The following is a 22,334-nucleotide window of genomic DNA, read 5'->3' as shown; positions in this document are numbered from 1 at the left end:
AGGAGGATTTTCTGGTATCACTGCAGCATCTTGTCTGTGATTTTCTATGTATTGTTCTCAGTTTTATTGCTTAAAGTTTGCATCATAACTCAAGGTAGAGATATTTTACAAATCATGGCAAATTTCATGGAGTTCAAAGCTCAGAAATGAGGTTTTTGTTTTCAAAAATGTGCTCCATGATTTCAAAACTATCAAGTTTTGCTGAGGACTTTGCTGACACAGAGTGGGGCTGCTGGCTAATGGGGTGCCCCAGCACCCACAAGGAGGATCAGACTCTTCAAACAGACTTATTTATCCACCAGGATTTTGGGAAAGTGGAGAAGAGGGAACAGAAAACTACTTGCAGGGCTTTTTTTCCCTGATTTTGGTACTCTGTTGCTCTGGCCTCTTTCTGTGGTGAGCAAATCACAGTAAATGGTATTTTTATCCTTTTATATATTACATGCTTGCAAAAATTGCTGACAGAAACTGCCAACAGGCTGCTCTAATCACTATAATGCTGCTTCACTGCAAAAAAAAAAGGCTTTTTGCTTTAACCCAGACCATCTGCTTTGGGGGCTTTTAATGATGCAACTATGCTGGCATTTACAGAATGAAAACCTTTCTGCTGTGACCTCAGAGTGGGGGATCAGCTCTGAGGGGATGGGAAGGAAGAAGGGGGGATGTAAAAATTGGTCTGAAGGAGACAAGAGATGCATGAGGAAGGTGTGGAGCTGCAGATTTGGAGCACATCTAACCTCAATTCTTCTTTCAAGTAACGTTTTCCTGGAAACAAACACGTCACATCCCCCCAAAGGTGCTGTGAGTAACAGCAGCTCCTACAGCATCGATAGGATATTTACTGAGTGATTCACCCCCTTCCTCCAGTGTTTATCTGCCTGCCCTGACCACATCCAGTCACCAATTACTAGCTGGGAATGGCCTTACAAACCCATGGGCAAGGCGCTCCAAACGCTCGGGCACAGCCTGAGGCTTTGGTGTCAGTGCTCGGTGCCAGGGGTTTGCACAGGGGAATAAATCCATCAGCACTTTCCTGGAGTTTGCAACTGAATCTGCATCTCCTCTCACCCACAAAGAGCTTTTGGATTACCTCAGAACACTCTTGGTTAGGCCTTTGAAGCAGGAAACAGCAGATCTTCACACAGTTGTTGCATTTCAAACTATACCAGAGCAGCTGCTCAGAGGTTTCACACACCTGGGCAGCTAAAACCAACAGGTTTTGGCCCATGAAAGTTATTTTTCCTCTGATTTGGGTATCATTACCAGTTACCTGCATCCTCAGAATAAAATTCTGTTCTTTACAGTTCTTACCAGTGCAATTTAGGACAGACTGGCCCTGCGACAGGGAATTGTACACCCTATTAATTATGTACACACTGTTAGTTATGTACACGTTATTAATTATGCCTAAATCAGAAGATAATTCTGTTCCTCCAGGATAATTCTTCTCTTTTTGCAGGAGTAAGGCAAAGCAGAAACTCACATTTCTCAGTGATGGTAACAAGAGGACACATTGTTTGTCCAAATCAGCTGTGGTTCTACAATTGGAATTATTATGGGATTATTCTTGGGATTGTCAAGTCTTTGTGGCAGCAGGCTGAGAAGCAGGGAAGGCTAAACTGGACTCAAAAATACTGTGATACTAGTAAATTATGTAGAAAATAATTGTGGCTAAGGGTTTGGTGCTAATACATAATTTTTTAGAGGTGTTGTAATACAGCTGCTGTCTCATTCAGCTGTGATGAACAAATAGTCCACAAAACTTCCATGACTCAATGGGTCACCCTCATCTTTTGGCACAGCTTGGGAAGACATCCCTGGATCTCTGTCTGGGGATTCATAAAACCTCAAACCACCCAAAATAAGAAGCTGAGTAGTATGGGAGCATCTGATAAAACCCTCAGTGGGAATGGCATTTATTTACTGAGGGTCAGGCTCCCACCTTCTCCTGGATCTTCCAACTACTTCATTTAACTCCTTAAGTTCTCGGTGATCTTGCAGCAATTAAAATAAACTTCTTATTATTTCATATCAAATCCAGACTCTCCCTCAGCACACCTGCCCAGGCTCAGCTCGTCCTTTGGGGTAGGTGCAAACAAATGAGATCCTTACACACATCAAGATAGAATTACTTTCTTATTAAATTTGTTTTGAGTCAAATCTATTTTAGAATGATGTAAGTCCTGAAAAACGCTGCAGGACTCTCCAAGTCTGTTAGCACTTCTAAGTAAACAAAAACCCCCTGCTTTAATTTAGCCCAATTTCCAGGCCACCATGGTCAGAACCCAGCTAAAAGCTCCTTGGGCACTAAAAAACAAAATCTAAATATGAAACAGAAGCTCCACAAGGAGGAGGGCTGTGTGGGAACCCTCCTGCCTTTGGTCTGACAATCCAGAAAGTGTGTTCTGGTTTCCCCCAGCATCCGGTGCACTCCAGCAAAGTTTCTAAGTTTAAGCTTCACTCAAAGCTTCAGTGTTCCTTAAATGGCACAGCTCAGCTTGGCTGGCAGAGCTGCAGCTCATGGTAAAGGAAGCCACCACCACATGAACGTTTTCCCTAAATGCTGCTCTATATATTCCCAATGCCCAGCTCAGGAGTCACTAAAATAAGCTCCTAAAATAACAACTTCAAACACTACACAAGGCTGCAGCCTCTCACAGGGGCTGGGTTTTCCTACCTCAGGGTGCCTTAAACAAAGGATGCTCCATGCCATGACAGGAGAGGAAGGCTGAGCCCAGCTGGAGGACTAACATAAGTCAATTAGGATCTGTTGGCTCTTAATTAGAGGATTTGTTATTTATCCCAGGCTGCCTCCCAGTACAAACTGGTGGCTGACGCCTTCTCTCTGGGATAAACAGGCACTCAGAAATGTGGGGGCTCTTTCTTTCTCCTTTAAGCTGAGGAAACAGCATTTAACTTTCATGAGAATAAAATTAAACTACTCTTCTATGCCTGAGTGAAAACCCCTTCTGGTACATACAGCAAGTTCTGTCTATGACCATTGATTCTATCTACTGGAAAACCTGTAAAATAATAAGGAATCAGTGAATCATTTAGGCTGGAAAAGAGCTTTGAGGTCAGCAAGCCCAACTGTTAAACCAGCACTGCTAAAGCCACCGCAATATAAGCCAAGAAACTAACAGCAAATGGTATTTATAGAAAATCTGCACATTAAAATCGCATATAATGAAATTGCTATGCAACACCAGTGATTCAGAGATAATGTCTCCTATGGAAGCCTACCAATTATGGAAAATGAAATAAGCATGAAAATATAATTGGACAAGAGTCACTGATACATTCACAGAACAGAGAACTCAAAAATCTTATGAATCCAGGGAAATGATATGTAGGTCAAATTTAAAAGGAGCCCAGAAACACCAGGGAGCCCAAATCTCACTTCAAACACATATCCAAGTGTTTGCAATTCCTCCTCCAGAAAGCTGAGCACCACCACCAACTCTCTGAAATCCAGACTTCTTCAAATGTATTCTGCTTTACGTGGATTTCTGTCACCACTCCTTCCTTCCCCATTATCACCTGCACCAGAGAGAGCACAAAAATTCTCATGATATCCCATAGGAAAAGCAAAAGATCTCTGTAAAGCTGCACAGTGACTCTGTCTCCTCTTCAGCTCTTCACAAGTTTCTCAAAGTGTTGGGAGAAAAGAGCTCTGGCTACACCAGGGAAGAAGGGAAGAACTGAAGTGAGCAACATCCATCCCCAAAAATACCCCAAAGCAGCCTGAATGGTGCAGCAGCTGCTGAATTCATGCATGGGCTCCATCAGGAACCTTTTGTAGCTGTATCAGTCCCCATAGCATGTCTGCATCAGTGGTTTTGTTAAATGTCATTGTTCAGTCCAGAGGAGGCTGCTGCAGAGCTGGAGCCCCTCTGGAGCCAGGCTGAGACACCTGGGGGTGCTCACCTGGAGAGGAGAAGGATCCAGGGAGAGCTCAGAGCCCCTGGCAGGGCCTGAAGGGGCTCCAGGAGAGCTGGAGAGGGACTGGGGACAAGGCATGGGGGACAGAACACAGGGAATGGCTCCCAGTGCCAGAGGTCAGGGATGGATGGGATAGTGGGAATTGTTCCCTGGCAGGGTGGGCAGGCCCTGGCAGTGCTGACTCTGTTAGCCTTGAGTGCTACCTTTGATCTGGCAGAGCATCTCTGCCTGCTGCTCCCAGAGCTCTCCCTGGTCCAGCATAGACTTCTCCCTCTCACAGGGTTTGGGACAGCCACAGGGACTCAGGCACATCCCCTGGATCACTGAAGCCAGCCAGGGCAGCAGCACCTTCTCCCACAGCTCCACCTGAACTGAGCTCTTTGCTACAAGGGAGCACAGCACTGAAAAGTGTTCTGTCTGCTATAACTGTAAAAGGACAGCAAATATTATTTTAAATTATTATATCTCAGGAAATTTTAATTATTACCCTCAAGATTTTTTAATCACATATATAATGTATTTACCTATGAATTCCAGCCCATGCTGGATACTTTCACTCACGAACATATTAGTCATCCCTTAATTATTGCTACCCAGCCTTATTAATATGTATAATACGGATAAAGAGCTCCCTAGCAGAGATGCATTTTAATGAAGGCATTGAAAGGCAACACACGGTAATTTCTAGAATGTTGTGCCATGGTTGACAATAGCAAGCCACAGCAGCCCAGAGATGGGATGAGGTGTGGAAAGAGAAAAATCAAATTCGTTTCATTATTCTAATGAAAAACTGAATTTCAGAGAGGACACCGGGGGCACAGGGCACACAAGGAAGAGGACACCCAGAGCACAGGACACTCGGGGCATGGGACGGCAGGGACAAAGGATGCACAGGACATAGGACACTGGGGGCACAGGACACCAGGGACAGAGGACAAACATGGCACGGGACACAGGATACCGAGGGCACAGGACACCGGGGGCGGGCCGCTCTGCGGAGCCGCCTCGAGAGGCGGGCGGGGACCGAGCGGGGTAAGGAAGGGGCGGTGGCGGCAGGGTCGGGCCGGACCGTGGCGGGCACTGGGCGGGCAGGGAGTGGGGCCAGTGGGGGCCGGCGAGCTCCGGCCGAGAGGCCGCGGACCCGCGCTCCCTACCCGGTCCCGGCCCCGGCCCCGCCGCGCTCGGCAGGCCCGGCTGGGCCCACCCCGCCCGGCCCGAGCGGGGCTGTCCCATCGCGGCTGCCGTGGCACGGCAGGGACCGGGGCTGTCCCCTCACGGCCCCCGCGGGTACAGGGGTGTCCCCTCACGGTCCCCGCCGGTACAGGGGTGTCCCCTCACGGCCCCACAGGAACCGGGGTGTCCCCTCACGGTCCCCGCCGGTACAGGGGTGTCCCCTCACGGCCTCTGCAGGAACAGGCGTGTCCCCTCACGGCCCTCGCAGGAACCGGGGTGTCGCCTCACGGCCCCCGCGGGAACAGGAGGGTTCTCTCCCCGCTCCCCGCAGGAACAGAGGTGTCCCCTCACGAGCGACTGGAGTCATAGTGGCTCCTCACGACCCCCGTATCAAAGCGGGAACCAGTGGTGTCCCCTCACGACCCCTGCGGGAAGACGGGAGTCGGGAGTGTCGCCTCTCCACCCGCGTTGCAGGGCTGGAGTCAGGGCGTCCCCTCATGTCCCCTGCGGGAACAGGGGTGTCGCCTCACGGCAGAATGGAGTCCGGCCGTCCCTTCATGTCCCCTGCGGGAACAGGGGTGTCCCCTCACGGCAGAATGGAGTCAGGGCGTCCCTTCATGTCCCCTGCCGGAACAGGGGTGTCTCCTCACGGCCCCCGCGGCAGGGCAGGCCCCGGGGGTGTCCCCTCACGGCAGAATGGAGTCAGGGCGTCCCCTCATGACCCGCGCCTAGGCCAAGGGGCCGCGCTGCCACCCAGCCGAGGGAATTTGCTCTTTAATTCCTGTCACTCGTTGTCCCTCAGCTCTCGGGGCGATGTGGTGCCCGGTGTCGCTGTGCGCCCTGGGCCGGCGGCGCCCCGGGGCCTCCGTGCCGCTGCAGCCCCTGACCCACCTGCTCCAGAGGGAATATCGGGAGAAAGCCCCGACCCGCCTGCTCCAGAGGGAATATCGGGAGAAAACCCCGACCCGCCTACTCCAGAGGGAATATCGGGAGAAAACCCCGACCCGCCTGCTCCAGAGGGAATATTGGGAGAAAACCCCGACCCGCCTGCTCCAGAGGGAATATCGGGAGAAAGCCCCGACCCGCCTGCTCCAGAGGGAATATCAGGAGCTGCTGCTGCCGGGGCAGGGCTGGGGAAGGACGCAGCACCTGCCTCTCCGCCGGTTTTTAAGCAATAAACCCAAATCCAGGCACCATCCCAAAACATTCCCAGTTCTAGACGGACGTGTCCCCGCCGCGTACCGACCTGTGTTCCAAGAGAATTTAAGGAATAGCGAGGCTGTGATTAAAAGGTAATAAAGCGGTTTTGTGGGGATTTTAGAGTGTTGCTATTTGTGACATGGTGTAAGAGTCACTTAGGGGCACTTTGGGGACATTAAGCATGGGACAGTATTTGCCCCATGGATCAATGTAGCTGCCCAATCCCTGGAAGTGTCCAAGGCCAGGTTGGACGGGGCTTGGAGCAGCCTGGTGTCCCTGGATGAGCTCTGAGGTCCCTTCCAACACAAACCAGTCCGTGCAAAGTTGACTAAAATACCCAAATTCGAGGTGCAAACTATTTAAAACAGTGCCATGTGTTGTTTTGCATATATTGCCAAGAAATACTTTTTCCAGACCTACGTAACATTTGTTTCGTGTTGCATTTTGAATGCAAAGACGTAAATGGTGACTCATACACTCCTGACAGAGTAGGGGATGGGTGATGCTGTCCATCATCATCTACAGATAAAATAACAAAATGTGTTTTATGTGTTTGTCCCGAAAGATCAGATGGCAAAGTTGCAAAGGCCTTTGTTCAGGGGAGTGATCCACCAGCTGGAAGCAGAGCTTTGGAAAACACACTGTGCCCTCCTGTGGTGACATTGAGGACATGAGTAAAATCCTGTTCCTCCAAAGTTTTTCCAGCCTCCGTGCAGGGAGCCATGCTCAGATCACAGAGTCACACCCAAAGTGCTGTGTGAGTCTTTGTGTCAAACAACATTTACAGTTAAAAGTGATGCATCTAGGGAAAAATGTGTTTGAAATAAAGGAAGAACTTGGTTTATTTAAGACCAAAGTTGAGATACCATGTTTGTTTATAGTTTATTCAGCTTTTTACCTGTACAGGGTGCAGCCCTGACAATACCTTTGGGTAATCACTTCCTCCCTGTGACACTGCAGTGTTCCCTGCTTTTAGTACATCTTTCAGATTTAGTATTTTATTCCCAGTTACTGATTTTTGTCAGATAAACTTGTTGCAGGACCTGACAGAGGAAGCTCTTGGCTGGATTATTCTAGCCAAGCAGGTGGAACATGGAGGTTCATGCTGAATAAGGAGATGCACATTATGAAAGCCTCATTACTATATATTACATCATTGGCTTTATTAAACAGTTTTTTGGATAACAAAAGTGAAATGTTTGCTTTAAATAATAGACCTTTGCTTTTTACTACACTATGGAAAAACAATAATCAGAAAATGTGAATTTATCTTCTTTTTCATACCATTTGTGTAAAAACCGTGCAATATATTTAAGCTCAATCTGCTAAAGGGTAACTTGTAAGGAAAATGGTTTGGGTCAGGAGGGCCCTCAAAGCCCACCCAGTGCCACCCCTGCCATGGCAGGGACACCTCCCACTGTCCCAGGCTGCTCCAACCCCAGTGTCCAGCCTGGCCTTGGGCACTGCCAGGGATCCAGGGCAGCCACAGCTGCTCTGGGAATTCCACCCAACCCCTGCCCACCCTCCCAGGAACAATTCCCAATTCCCAATCTCCCATCCATCCCTGCCCTCTGGCACTGGGAGCCATTCCCTGTGTCCTGTACCTCCATGCCTTGTCCTCAGTCCCTCTGCAGCTCTCCTGGAGCCCCTTCAGGCCCTGCCAGGGGCTCTGAGCTCTCCCTGGATCCTTCTCCTCTCCAGGTGAGCACCCCCAGGTGTCCCAGCCTGGCTCCAGAGGGGCTCCAGCCCTGCAGCAGCTCCGGGACCTCCTCTGGACAGGGCAGGATGAGCTTCTCATCCACCAACATCCCAAATCCTCCCAGGCTCCTCTCCATCCCTTCTCCCACAGCCCGTGTTTGTCCTTGGGATTTTCCCGGCCCAGGGCAGGACCTGCGCTGGGCCGTGTTGAACTCCTGAGGCTCCTCCAGCCCCACCTCTCCCCCTCTCCGTGTCCCTCTGGAAGCCACCCCTCCCCTCCAGCTTTGTTCCCATCGACCGACACTTTGGGTTTTTTCCATCAGGTACTCGGAGCTGCTGGAGAGGGTGAAGGAGGGAGGGGGAGAAAACGCCGTCCTGCGGCACACGCAGCGCAACAAGAAGATGTTCGTGCGGGAGCGCCTGCGGCTGCTGCTGGACCACGCGGATTTCCTGGAGCTGTCCCCGCTGGCAGGGCTGCACATGCCCTACGGGAATGTCCCTGCCGCCGGCTGCCTCACGGGTAATGGGACGTTGGGGCTCTGGGAGAGGGAAACGGGAGGAAAAGGATGCATGGAATAAAGGTTATGGGGTATTTTAGTGTCTGAAGTGCTTTCCTAGCAAAAGTGATCGCTGCTTTTATCCAGTTCTTATTCTCAACAGGGAAGAGTTCAGCCACTGCTGTTTTACAATAATGGGAGAAACCTTTGAAAGAACAGTTTTTAATTTCTTCTAGATTTAGTAATTTTACTTACCACTGACTAATTTTTGTCTCATAGAAATGTAGGGTGATGTGTCAAATCAGCTGTTGCCTCTTAAAGGAGAGAGGACAAAGTTACTGTGAGAGACAGGAGCTGTGACATACAATTTGAATTGCTTTTCAAATCACAGACAATTGCATTTTCTATGCTGACATTGTCTCTTTAAACTGAAACAGCTCTTCAAAATGAAAATTCATTAAAATTCAATGAAATTCAATTTCATTCAATATCAGCGAGATTGCATTTAGAAGAGTGGTTCCAGTTTAAAAAGTAACTAGAAGAACGGTATAAAACCCCTTTTTTTTTCATCACAGATTGTTAATTTTTTCAGGTTTTTTAATTGCCTTCCCTTTTATCTCAAGGGTTGGGGGTTACAGTGTATTTTTTTCTGTTACATTGTCACCAGAAGTAAGTAAATTTATTTGAGGTTCTTCTGTCATTTTGGTTAATTTTTTTAATACTGTCATTCCAGAGAAGAGTGTAGATTTCTTCCCTGTGTAGTATTTTCAAGTTAATTTGGAGCTTCTTGATGCAGCATTACTGAGAAAAACTCCTGAAAATGTTTGCCCCCCTTGCTTTGCCTGCTGCTTTAGAGAGTCCTGATAAACATCTGTGGTACTGCTCGCAGGAATTGGCAGAATCTGTGGGATCTGGTGTGTCTTCATTGCAAGTGATGCCACTGTCAAAGGAGGAACCATTTACCCCATTGGAGTGAAAAAGCAATTGAGAGCCCAGGAAATTGCCATGGAGAACAGGCTGCTGTCTGTGCACCTGGTGGACAGTGGGGGAGCCTTCCTACCCCTGCAGGTACTGCTGGCACTCTGAAGAGCAGAAAATATCAGTATTTATTTCACCACCCTGGCTAGTCCTGCACCTCCCACCTGATCAGAGGTTAGAAACTCCAGTGAGTGTGCTGAACTGCTTTTGTGTCTGATAAATGAGTGCATAGTGGGAGGTGTCTATTTTCACTCCAGAATCTCTAAAGTGTTCTGTATTTTATTGCCCTCTTTATGCCAGTGGTGCACTAAGCTCTGTGGCCCTTAAAAGTGGAGGTTTTGCAATTCTGACTTCAAAATAAGAATTTGAACAGGTTCAAAGAGATCATCCTGTCATAGAGACTGTAGTTGTTCTCTCTCCAACTGAGGGCAAGCACTCAGGAGAATTTACCTGGAATTTTAAAGTTAATTAAAATTATTAAATTGTAAAAGTTACCAGGAAGTTTACCTGGAATTGTATCCAAAACTAAGTAAAAAAGGAAACTAAGTAAAAAAAGGAAAGGATGAAGGCGTATCACAGATGAAGTAGAACCACCCTTCCGTTCCCACATTTACAGTCAGTTTGTGTAGAATAATTTGATTTCAGAAAAAAATCACAAAACTTAACCTGTGCTTTCAAAGCAAATAGGTATTTTTGGGATATTTGACAATATATAAAGGAATAAATACCATAATGAATGCTGTACATGAAAGGCTCAGGAGTGATTATTAATGGGGACCCTGCCCAGTGACAGTTTTGGTGTGTTTAGGAGTGAATGGAGTGAAGAGGAAGCATCAACTTTCGTAGTTACCATTAAAAATCCCTTTTTCTTTTCCCTGCTCCCCAGTCAGAGCTGTTTCCTGACAAGCTGCACGGTGGCAGGGTTTTCTACAACGAGGCAATCATGTCTGCCATGGGAATCCCTCAGGTACAGTGGCATGGGGAGTGCAAGGGGGTGTGGAAATGTGTAAATGGGTAGTAAATTTTCTAGTTTGTTCCCCAAGCTGTTATTTAGCACTTTCTACATTTCTGAAAAAACTTTTGCCTTTCCTGTCCCCTCTCCAGCACTGCTGTGTCTGTGTCCCCTCAGGTGGCCGTGGTGTGTGGCTCCTGTGTGGCTGGAGGTGCCTACATACCCACCATGGCCGAGGAATCCGTGATCATTGATAAAATTGGGACACTGTTCCTTGCTGGGCCACCCCTGGTGAAAGCTGCCACGGGAGAAGATGTCTCTCCTGAGGAGCTTGGAGGAGCCAGGCTTCACTCACAGTAAGTGGAATATTCCCAAAAGCAGGGAATTCAGCACTCTCAGCCTGAAAGGAATGTGGCATTGGCATTTCAGAGCAGGGCTAAGAGTGGAACCTGTGGTTACACTGGCTTGCCATCTCAGGTTCAGGGGTTTGGGTTAAATCAGCCAAATGGAAGTAAAATGAAGTTATTGATGGGGTGAGGCAGGGACTGGACAGGTTGGATTTGGATCTCTGTTGTTCCACATACTTCTTGACCAACTTCAGGCAAGTAATCTCTGTGCCTCACAGAAGAAGGATGCTATCTCCTCTTTTCCAAGTGTTTTCCAGAATACACACATTTGACCCAATTATGCTACATGGAATACATTCCTGTCCTTATGTCTTGGCTGTAACCACTTAGTTTGAAATAATTCTTGAAGTTTGCTTTCCTCTTTTCCCTTTTTAGTATTGTCTGCAACAACAGCATCACAAAAAATTAATCCCAAGGTCTTTCTTTAAGCCAGATAAACACAAAATCATGGGAAGATCAACTCCTTACTATGAATTTAATTTGGGATTGGACTGCCCAGAAATTTCACTGAATTTCAGCTCATTTATACAGAAACAAATGACACAGTGTTTCCACAGGGCATTTGGAGAGTCTCAGCTTTTTTCCTAGAGTTTGGGTTTTCTCTCAGGATACAGAACTCATTAATTCAGTGCTAATTAATGTCTCTCTCCTAGAGTCAGTGGCTGCAGTGACCATTTTGCATCCTCAGAAGAGGAGGCCTATGAGTGCATTCGAAATGTTGTCTCTACCTTAAACTGTGAGCCAGTGCCAGAGCAGGACAGGGAGCCTGACAGTCCCTTGTACAGCCCTGAGGAGCTGCTGGGCCTGGCACCACTGGGTTACAGCTGCACTCTTCCTGTCAAACTGGTAAGGGAACAGGGATTTCATTCCTGCATCCTTGGCTCTGCTCTTCCCACAGCTCCAGATCTTGTTCTGAATTATTACCTCATCTGTTGCCAGCCTGTCTTAAGCCTGAAACAAAGCAGGGTGGGATTAAAGTTCTGTGGGATTAAAGAAAATAATTAAATGTATTAGTATTATATTATTAATAAGTAATTTATATTTATTATATAAAATATTTAAATGTTTATTATAAAATATTTAAATATCTAAAATCCTGCTGGAGATAAAATAATCCCAGATTGTGCCAGTGCTGCCCAGCTGATTCCATGCACTGTTGGGATGCTTTCTTTATGTCTTGCACTGGGTTGGCTGCCTTGAGAACATACACCCCCTTAATGTCTGTGTTTCCCTTCCCCTGCCTTTTTGCTTCTTCCCCCCAAGCATTCAAATAATGTAAAAGAAATGGTGAAATTGCTGACTGAAAAAACAACACAGCTCAAATCAAACTTGTTTCAGGTTGGGATGGACACTAAAGCTTAAGCAGAGACATGCAGAGATGCCCAGGCTGTTTCCATTGTGTTCTACATGAGATTTTGTCTCCATAGATGTGACTGCAGTATCTTTTCCAGTGGTAAATCCCTGCACGTGAGGGAATTGGCTCTAGAAAGCTTTGAAGGCAGCTTTTAACTGTGCTGGAGAAAAGCATGAGCCAAACATTTCTGATGCACAAAATCTGAAACTGCACACGCTGGGGTTTGGTTTTTGCTATTTAACATTTTTATGCACAGGAACAGCTGTGCTTTGTAAAACTAAAATAATTTTGGAGTTGACCTTTATCTTAAAATACACAGTTGGTAATTAAACTAAACACAAATTGGATGGTTTGTGCATATTGAGCATTTAGCAAGTCACCCAAAGACCCTTGTGCTCATCTTGCATAACTCAGGTCTGTTACTGTTTGAACAGGGCATTTTTAGCAGAATTCTCCTATTTTCACCTCAAATTCTCTAGTAAAGTCAAGTCTGTGTATTTCTTTGCAGATCCTGAGCCGGCTGGTGGATGGAAGCAGATTCCAGGAATTCAAGGCTACTTATGGGACAACATTAGTGACAGGATTTGGCCATGTGGAAGGGTATGGCTGGGAGCATTCCCCATCCAAATGGATGCACATGCATTTCTCAACAGCTTTTGTGGCCTCAGCAGGTTCCACACCACTCCAGTCATTCCTAGGGCTCAGAAGGGAGAATCATGGAATTGCTGAGGTTGGAAAGGACCTCTCAGATCATGGAGTCCAACTGTCCATGTTTGTTCTCTAGGCACTTGGTGGGGATAGTGGCCAGCAATGGGGAGCTGGGTCACGATGCTGCTCTCAAGGGCAGCCACTTTGTCCAGCTCTGTGGCCAGAGGGGAATTCCCATCCTCTTCCTCCAAAACACTGCTCCACAGCCAGCAGGGCCTGCAAGCATCTCACAGGTATGGCATGAGTGCTTCAATGCATTTCAAACAACTCTTAGTTCTTGTTGGGCCTAAAGTTACATTTTCAGAATTATTAACTGTTAGGAAAACTGGTTTTTTAACCACTCTTGATGAAGCTTTGTAATGACTTTGCTAACGGGGAAAGATTTAATAATTTTCTCACTTGAATTTTAAGCAGGCCTGGATGCTGATATGAAATGATACTGTTCAGTTAGCAAGGCAGGCTGGAAAGGTTGGGATTTGCTTTTTGACATTGAAATACAGCTTATTGATTCCTCTGCTAACTCTGCACTCCAGAAAATTGGCTATTTCTCTTTTGAAAGTGAAGGCATTAAAGCCCAGTAAGATTTGTCCTGGGCTAAGGGAAGTAAAACCTCCATTAGATCCCAGATCTGTTTCTGCAGAATGGTAAATAAATAAATAAATAATTTAGAAATACAAGTTTGTTGGGAGTGGAGAGAATCTAGAATAAAATCTTAAAGAATCTAAAATTTCAATTTTTATTCCAGGCAGAGGCTCATTCCAACAGGCTGAAGGCCCAGGCCTCCATGATGGCTGCAGTTGCCTGTGCTGCTGTTCCCAAAATAACCATTGTCATTGGAGGCTGTTTTGGGAGTGACAGCTACGTCATGGTATGGGTGGCACCGGCCCAGGGCTTGGGGACACACCTGTCACACTGCTCAAGTGTCACTGAATTTCTAAAACACAGCTGGGGAGCTGAGCTCTGAACTCATATTTAAGTAAAAAATGCAACAATGCATGCGATTGCTGAGAAGCAAACATGGAAGGAGTAAACATGGAAGAATTAAACATGGAAGTGCTTGGAATTCAAAATGAAATATTAAAATAGAAATATTGAAGGCAGTGGGGAGGTGGTGGTTCCTAGCACAGGGTGTCACTTCTCATACTAATCCAGCTGTGCTCCATCCTGCCTTGCCTTTGGTTGTTTCATCCCACAGACACTTTTTATGATTCATCTCACTGGGTTTGTTCTGTTCTTTGGTGTTTTTCATTGCAGTGTGGGAGATCATTCAGTCCAAACTTTCTGTTCCTGTGGCCCAATGCAAGAGTTGGTCTTGTGGATTCTCAACATTTCCCCACAGTTCCACCAGCTGGGGACTGGACAGGAGAGGAACTAGAGCTAAAACAGCTGAAGGCAAAGTAAGGACATTCAATATCAACCTGACAGGGATTTCATTGTTAAATTACCTACTTTCATTCATCTTACAGAGCAACACATCCTGACTAATGAAACAAACATGGATCTACTGCAAAAATATTTTAAATTTCCACGCAGTTCGATGGCTTTCTGTTAGGGTCTTCCCATTCCTGCAGAATGGTCAGCTGGTTATTTGCTGATTTCTGACTAATTTTAACCTCAGTGCTGCCCATTCTCTTCAGGTTGATGGATTTTCCTGTTTCATCTGTAATTTCTTTTCACTGCTCTCCTGTTTTTATTGTGCTTTTAAGCCTGTTCAATTCTCTGCCCTCTCCAGGCTAGAGGAAGAAAGCAGTGCCTTTTACTCCTCTGCCAGGCTCTGGGATGATGGGATCATTCTGCCTCAAGACACCAGGAAGGTGGATTTTCCTTTTTGGACATTTTGTTCTCCAGTCTCACAGTGGGTGAACATGACTCACTCAGGGTTGGCAATGTGCTGATTCCAGACCTGGGGCTCCCACTTCTCACTCCATGGAATTTCTCTCTGTAATTCTCATCCTGTCTCTTCCCCATTAGTTCATCAAAAAAGTTTCTCTTGAATTCTGGTTACTGGACCACAGCATTTCCTCACTGCGCCTCTCCTTTGACTTTACCATAATTTGAATCTGCATCTGAATCCCTTTTTTCCATATAATTACCCATGTCTTCACTCTTTGGAGTTCAGGCTCCTCAGAATTCCTTTTGTTTCCAAAACATTCTTTTACTCTAGGATGTTGCTTTTTGCAATTTTCTCTTCCTGCTTTAAATTTGCTGTGTGCATTTGAGATGCTCCCCTGCCTTTTTATTGATTTGAAATTGGCAGACATCCCTCCCTCCATTAGGTTCTTTCTGAAACCTGCTGCCTTTGTTCTTTTCTTTTTCCTTGTTAGATTGTTTATTAGCAATAAAAATCTTCTCAGCACTTCTGAAGTTTGTTTGCTTGAAGATCTCAATCTGTCCTGGTTTCAGCTGGGGTTAAATCACAACACAACCCTTCTAAATATGGTGCATATTTATGGAATGATGTGGATGATAAATATTTTCATGGTGTTTATGGGAACTTTGATAATGGGAAAGCACCAAGAATTTTTTTTAGTCCTAGAGCCCTGAAATTCCCACTTTATGAGCTACACATGAAAATAAGAGAGAGTTGAACTGTTCATTTTACCTTGTTCAGTGTTTCACAAAAGGAACAAATAAATAAGTGCAGAACTAATGACTTGTACTGGTTGGGTTTTTTTTGTTTGAGGCTCATTGTTTATATTGTTTTTTGTTTTCAATTAGGTGATTGCCCAGTGCTTGGAGATCATGGAACAGAAGAAGTACCAGGCTGTGTCTCCCCGTCCCCATCCCATCATCAGGATGTAACAGCAGCCCCCTCAAACCAGAACCCTCTACCAGAATCCTGAGTGTAAAGATTTTCTAATTCTTTGACACCATTAATAAAAGTTTTGGACAATTGAAGACAAACAAGAATCCCAGATTTTAAATCTGCTGGCAGGAAGTTTTTATTCTCAACAATAACCTCTTTTAACATCAGCTGAAAGTTTATTTTGGGAGAAGGAAGGATTAAGCTGAACATCTAAGGAAGCAAAGTCAGCCCAAGGGGTAACAATTGCTTGATTTTTTTCATGTCCATGTTTTAACGTGAAATCCAGAAATCAAGGAACTGCACTTGGACAAAAAAAAAAAAAAATGGAAAGGAGCAAGCACACAAGGGAAGGTGTGCAGTTTGCAGCTTGGGTGAAGAACAAAACTCTGCCTGCCACCCTCTTGGGATCCCCAAAGCAGCTGTGGAAAACTCCACTGGGATTGCTCTGAGGATACTGCAGCAATGACCAGGATGATGTTTAAATCCAAAATCCCTCAGTATAGACTAAAAATTCTCAACCATGTAACAGAGCACAGCCAGTTGTACACAATGTTACCACATGTAAAAGTGTTGAGGTTACTCTCTGCTCTTTCAGCTTCTTTCACTCTGCTGCAGCTACAAAGTTTAATTTTGCATAAACAGAACCTCTCCACCACCCCCAACTTGCTGTTAAACTGGAAATGATACCGAAAGCTGCATTTAAAAAACACCTGATTAACCATTTTGAGGAATCATTGACAAGGCTGAACTGCTTGATCTGAGTTAAGCAGCCCCACAAATGCAAAGGGCTGTGGAAGGAGTTTGGGTCACCTGTAAACGGAGACTGCACCTTTTGGAGCTGGAAGAAGTCCGGGCCAGGTGTTGCTGTTTGTGTTCACGCTCTCTTGAAGAGCCCATGGAATGTCACGGGAATGTTCACCTCCACCTCGGCCCTGGCCACCTCGCTCATGTCTTTGGCGCTGAGGATGAGGAGGTAGGCGGGCTTGGGCCCCGCCCCCGGGCTGATCACGATGCTCAGCACCACCCCTGCAAGGTGAGAACACGGCGGGTGTGGCCCAGGTGGGTGTGGGCTGTGTCTGACCCCGGCTGGGCAAGGTGAGAGCAGCCCTGGCACTCGGGGCACCAGAAATCCCAGGAGTGTCATCGATGCTGAGGGACACGGGCAGGGACACAGAACAGGCTGCCCAGGGAAGCTGTGGCTGCCTCGGCCTTGCAAGTGTCCAAGGCCAGGTTCAAGGCTTGGAGCAACCTGGGACAATGGAAGGTGTCCATGCTCATGGCAAGGAGTGGAACGGAATGAGATTTAAGGTCCCTCCCAACCCAAAAATTTTATTATTTTAGTTTTGGTTTTCCTGTGTTTCCTCAGAAATTTCCTGCCAGCGTTAGCACCTGTCCCATCTCATCCGGGAGCTGCCTGCAGGCTCTGCCCTGCCCAGCTGTGGCACAGCCCTGCAGCCAGCCCTTCCCAGTCCCAATCCCAATCCCAGTCCCAGTCCCAATCCCAATCCCAGTGCCACCACCCCCCAGCATTACCATCATCTTCCTCCAGCGCATCCGGGTGGGAAACAAAGATCGGCTCCGACGGGTACGCATCCGGCTCCTGCCACACCCAGGTCTCCTTGGTTTTCACGTTCAGCTTGCAAAGCTAAAGGTGGGGACAACCACAGAGCTCAGAAATACTCCTTTTTGTCCCCAAATTGAAGGCATCCCCCGTTGGCTGATAGTTACCCTGTCTGGGACAAAGTGGTTCAGCCCCAGCCCGTAGGTGTACGTGTACGGCTTCCCTCCGTACTTCCTGTAGTTGATCTGGGGGAATTCAAAGGCTACAAGGAAAAATAAAGATGTGTAAATGCTGAGGGTTAGTGGGACACGGTGTGCAGGCAGCACGTGGCTGCTGTGACCTGGGGGAGCTGGGCTGTCATCGTACCATGACGTGGCCCTGAGAAAATCACCTCTGGCTCCAGCCAGATGGTCTCATCACTGCGCAGGGTCGCTGTGGCTGTTGTGTAGGGCAGGGTGACCAGGTTCTTCCCTGTGTCAGCCTGTGACAAAGAGAAATAAATACCCAAGAGATTGGAGAAGAGTTTTGGTTTATTTGCACAGAATTGTAGCAAACAGCACTGAACAGGGAAGGCAGCGACATGTGGCAGAGCCTCAGGAGAGGCAGGAGGCGACTGCTGCCGTGTGCTTGGCAGTGCTGCAAGAACTGTCCTGTTCCTCAGCCTAAACACAGCTTCCCTCCCTGCTGGAGGCATTCAGAGGTTTCATTAAGCACTGCCACGTGGTCTTGCACTTCTCACTTGATCCACAGCCCAGTGAGCTCTGTGAGAGGCTCTGCTGACCGGTCCCCTGCAGCCCTCGGCCCACCCACCAGCCACCATGAGCAGGGTCATGGAAAGGAACCCAGCAGCTGCCAGCCAGAGAGCTCTGTCTGTGCCAGGCTGGCAGCTCCAGGGACCTCACACCGAGGGCTGGAGGATTTAACCACACATGCTTGGGTCTGTGGCTGCTCCCTTCTGTGCTAGGACAGATCTGGTATTAACTGCTGCCCCACAGGCTCTGCCATGAACAGTAACACATGGAATCATCAAAGAGTTTGGGTTGGAAGGGACCTTAAAGCTCAGCTCATTTTCCTCACCATGAGCAGGGACACCTTCCACTAGACCAGTTACTCAGAGCTCCATCCAGCCCAACCTTGGACACTTCCAGGGGATGGGGCAGCCACAACCTCTCTTGGCAACCACATAAATAAACTAGAAAAACATTGATCAGCTAAAGAAAATACAAAGTTTCTCTGAAAGCCCATACTTAAACTTTGCTCTCTTAATGAAAACGTTGAATTTGAAGAAAGTGGGGCAGGAGGCCTGGTAGGGAGAGGAGCAGCTTCCAGTACCTTGTCGATGCTCAGGGGCAGGACGTATCTGCGGGCCTCGGGCTGCGGCGCCTTCTCCGCCTGCCGCTTCACCTCGTCCCAGTTGGCCCGGAGGTTGGCCAGGTACAGGTAGTTGTAGACAAACTCAAACCTGCATCAAACAGCACCACAGAGAGAAACACAGCTGGGCTTTGCAAGTGTGGGGGAAGTGTAGGTGGTTTTTGCCTAAAATTAACAGAAGCATAGAATGGTTTGGGTTGGGAGGGGCCTTTATGTTGTCCCAGCCCCTGCCATGGGCAGGAGCACCTTCCACTATCCCAGACTGCTCCAAGCCCCATCCAGCCTGGTCTTGGACACTGCCAGGGATGGAGCAGAACAGAGTGACAGAAGCCCCAGTCCAGCTGCTCAGCAGAGCTGAGCTGTGTGTGCACCACAGCCCCTGTCAGGAAAACCCAGCAACTGCTGGAGTTCAGCACAGGCATGGGAAGGGGCTTGGAGCAACTTGGGATAGTGGAAAGTGTCCCTGCTCATGGGAGGGGGCGGAACAAGATGAGTTTTATGGTCCCTTCCAATGGAATTCTATGATTCTGTGCCAGGATCAGCTCAGCTCGGCGTGTCTGGGTATGCAGCCAACACAGGGTTGAGCTTCATCATTTCAGTGCCACATTTCTGTGTTTACATGAAGAGCAGCGTTCAAGCCTCACACAGACTCTGCTCATTGCAGCCCCAGGAGCCAGAATAGCATCAACCCTTCACCAGTCACTAACATTTCTTAAAGATAAAAGTAAATAACAGATAAAAATATTTTTTTCCTGGAAAATGAGAGTCAGTCAGGCTCCCTGCAGCTCTGGAGAGCTCAGTGCTGTATAGTCTGCATGTCACCACGTGTTAGATGTTAAATGGGTTGGTGGAAGTGCCAGAGGTCCCAGCAGGGATGTGCCAGGGCAGGGAGGGGTGTGTGGTGCAAGGGGCAGTTGTGGTGCCCAGGGACCCTTGGCCTCACCCCTTCCAGGTGCACAGGTCCACGATCAGGAACCCGTTGTCCTCGTAGGTGTTGATGTGGTGGAAGAGGTTGAAGGCCGAGGTGCGGTACTTGAGGTTGAGGAGCCTGCCTTTCTTCTTCTCTGCCACGTGAAGCCACACCTGGAAACCACACAGCAGCTGGGCTTAGGCTCAGGGAAAGGAAGGTGAAGCCAAGGGACCTCCCAAGCCAGGTCTGGCTGCCCAGTCCAGCCCAGTTTGGGATGACCCCATGCTTACTTACCCCCATGGTCTCGTTGGACTCAAAGCAGTCCATGTAGTTGGCTCCCCACAGGCTCCAGGAGGAGAGGAACTTGAGGAGGTTGATTTTCACTGGGGTCTCCACAAACACGATGTAATTTGGGGTCAGCCCAAAGCTGTTGGGAAAGGCAGGGAGCACATCAGGCTCACTGGGGTCAGTTTGGATAAAAACCATGGAGCTGCTTATTTTAAACACATGGATCATCACTCAGAATGACCCTGATTTTGGTTAATCACCTAATTTTCATTGCTGATTACATGTGAAAACTAGTCCCTGGTTCCAGCTGACCTGCTGACCCCATGGAATGTTACCTGTGGACATAGGAGGGCTTAAACCTGTCACTGCAGGGGAACTGCACCACCACCTCGGACTTGTTTATGGGGTCTTCCTTGTCTGGAATGCAACAGGTGAGAGGTTATGAAGGTCTCACCCACACTTGATCTGCACTTACAGCCTCTACCCAGCAAATTCCTGCCTTTAACACAAAACTCATCATTTAGAAGCCACCTGGAAGTGACTTAGATAAAACATTAAAAGAAAAAAAAAAAAAAAAAAAAGGAGCTTAGAAAAAGCTTAACTCGATAATGAAGTTCATTTAAAGGACAAAGAAATTATTCATAAGGGAAAAGTTTCCCAGCTGGCTCCGAGGTGTGATTGACTGACCTGCCTGCAGAGGAGGAATCCGGATGATGTTGTAGGCCAGGGCAAAGTTTTTCCCAAAGCAATTGCCAATGTTGTAAACGGTGCCATCATTCTCAATGTGGGGATGAGCTGTTGCCCCATTGACAGACACGTATTTACAGAGATCCACCTGGACAACAGCAGGGACAGAGTCAGGAGTGAGGTGGGAAGGCACAAGCTCTGCAGGGTGTTGTGAGTCAATACATCCTTGCTCTGCATGTGGAAGTTTCTCTCAAAGTCTGCAACTGGGCTCTGATTTACAAACTTCAACCACAACTTGAAGATGCTCCAGGGGCTGAAGCCCTTCTGCCATGGGAGAGCTGGGAGTGTTCAGTCTGGAGAGGAGAAGGTTCAGGGGGACCCTTCCAGTGCCCTGGAGCTGGAGAGGGACTGGAGGGACAGGAGGGCAGAGTTAGATGGGATATTGGGAAGAATATCTGTGAAGGTGGTGAGGTCCTGGCACAGGGTGCCCAGAGCAGCCGTGGGTGCCTCTGGATCCTTGGCAGTGCCCAAGGCCAGGCTGGACACTGAGACTTGGAGGCACCTGGGACACCGGAAGGTGTCCCTGCCCATGGCAGGGGTGGCACTGGATGGGCTTTAAGATCTCTCCCAACCCATTCTGTGACTCCATGATTTTCATTTTAGTTTTACTGCTCCACATGTCTGTCCTCCCAGGACAAAGACCCACCTGCTTGATGGTCTCCAGGGTGTCTGGGTTGATCCTGGTGATGAAGTTGGTCTCAGTACAGGCGTAGTAATCCTCACCCACAGGGTAGACATTCACCAGGGCGTTATCCGTCACCTCCACACCTTTGAAGTAGGAGAAAAACCTGAGCAGAGAAAACCAACAGGCAGTCAGGGGCTCCTGGGAAGCAGAAACTCTGTAGGACAGCCAGCAATGTGTGCACCACCCGAGGTACCTGGAGAAGATGTTCTTGCAGGGGTCTGGGTAGGCGTAGGTACCAAACTCTGTTATCACGATCCTCTTCTCCGTCATGGCTCGCACGTAGGCGTCAGTCCGGACAAACCTGGGGGCCAGGAGGGGAAACTCTGTTACACATGACACCAGGCTGTGCAGTAAATACAAACATTCCTTTGATGGACCTCAGGAGAGCTCTGGCACAACCTCCCGTTGATCTGGAGCTGAGATTAGTGATATCACTGCTAGAGCTCTTCCAGTAACCACATGGACTCAAAATAATCAGGATCTCCCACAGGCACAGCCTGTTCCCAGCATTTCAGGCAAGCAAATGCTTCCTTATTTATTCCTTTTGCTTGGAAAACTGGCACGTACCTTCGGTGGTAGGTGACGTGCCCCTCCTTGAAGTCGAACTTGTGGAGCAGTGCCTGGCCATCAAAGAGGTGGTAGAAGGGCTCTGAGCCCACCTCAAACAAGCCAGGACCACATCTCAGGAGGCTTCCTCGCAGCCAGGTGGGAATCCTGCCTGTGGGAGACCCAGCGTTGGGATGGGCACAGCAAATCAGACCAAGCAATTTTTATTGTGACAGCAAGAAAATCAAAACCTCATTGTCTAATTAAACTTTGTGTTTAAACACACATGAGCTCTTCAAGGTCTGATTTCTTCACACCTGCTGTGGACCAAGACATTCAATATTGTCTAAAGAGCTCCCCACCCAATCTGACCTTTCTCTACCCCAAATCACCAGCCCTGTGAGCTCCTTCACATCCAGCCTTGTAAAGCCCTGGAAGCCCCTGAGCTGTGGGAGCCAAGGAGAGCAGGAGGAGATGAGGCCCCAGACCAACCTGTGACGTGGGCAGTCAC

General features: G+C 47.9%; 2 protein-coding genes across 2 annotated transcripts; one reads left to right on the top strand and one right to left on the bottom strand.

The window, feature by feature from the left end:
• Positions 1-5,767: 5,767 nt before the first annotated feature.
• On the top strand, positions 5,768-15,753 carry LOC103815231 (biotin-dependent 3-methylcrotonyl-coenzyme A carboxylase beta1 subunit-like). Its single transcript, XM_018912627.3, has 12 exons — positions 5,768-6,407; positions 8,337-8,533; positions 9,400-9,578; positions 10,375-10,455; positions 10,618-10,796; positions 11,501-11,693; positions 12,710-12,801; positions 12,986-13,142; positions 13,655-13,777; positions 14,164-14,306; positions 14,642-14,723; positions 15,628-15,753. The coding sequence occupies exons 1-12, from the start codon at positions 5,929-5,931 to the stop codon at positions 15,709-15,711; spliced, it is 1,989 nt and encodes a 662-aa protein (XP_018768172.3). The 5' UTR covers positions 5,768-5,928; the 3' UTR covers positions 15,712-15,753.
• Positions 15,754-16,586: 833 nt separating this feature from the next.
• On the bottom strand, positions 16,587-22,029 carry RPE65 (retinoid isomerohydrolase RPE65). The gene is made up of 12 exons (XM_009088796.4): positions 21,845-22,029; positions 21,471-21,578; positions 21,239-21,380; positions 20,533-20,680; positions 20,181-20,262; positions 19,852-19,984; positions 19,591-19,730; positions 18,609-18,738; positions 17,643-17,757; positions 17,444-17,538; positions 17,249-17,360; positions 16,587-16,741 (listed from the first exon to the last, which is right to left on the bottom strand). The coding sequence occupies exons 2-12, from the start codon at positions 21,545-21,547 to the stop codon at positions 16,590-16,592; spliced, it is 1,326 nt and encodes a 441-aa protein (XP_009087044.2). The 5' UTR covers positions 21,548-21,578; positions 21,845-22,029; the 3' UTR covers positions 16,587-16,589.
• Positions 22,030-22,334: the final 305 nt, after the last annotated feature.

The sequence above is a fragment of the Serinus canaria genome, chromosome 8 (assembly GCF_022539315.1).
Source record: "Serinus canaria isolate serCan28SL12 chromosome 8, serCan2020, whole genome shotgun sequence".
NCBI classification, from domain to species: domain Eukaryota; kingdom Metazoa; phylum Chordata; class Aves; order Passeriformes; family Fringillidae; genus Serinus; species Serinus canaria.
The sequence above is the reverse complement of the archived record's forward strand: the minus strand, read 5'-3'. Positions and strand labels throughout refer to the sequence as shown.

Bases quoted from the DNA above. Each gene is read 5' to 3' on its own strand.
- LOC103815231 (XM_018912627.3), top strand. From the start codon at position 5,929: ATGTGGTGCCCGGTGTCGCTGTGCGCCCTGGGCCGGCGGCGCCCCGGG. The intron at 13,778-14,163 runs GTATGGGTGGCA...TTTTCATTGCAG, and splicing joins GGAGTGACAGCTACGTCATG to TGTGGGAGATCATTCAGTCC. The intron at 14,307-14,641 runs GTAAGGACATTC...TGCCCTCTCCAG, and splicing joins CTAAAACAGCTGAAGGCAAA to GCTAGAGGAAGAAAGCAGTG.
- RPE65 (XM_009088796.4), bottom strand. From the start codon at position 21,547: ATGACGGAGAAGAGGATCGTGATAACAGAGTTTGGTACCTACGCCTAC. The intron at 20,263-20,532 runs GTCAGTCAATCA...GTTGCATTCCAG, and splicing joins GATTCCTCCTCTGCAGGCAG to ACAAGGAAGACCCCATAAAC. The intron at 16,742-17,248 runs GTAATGCTGGGG...CTCACCTTGCAG, and splicing joins TGCGCTGGAGGAAGATGATG to GGGTGGTGCTGAGCATCGTG.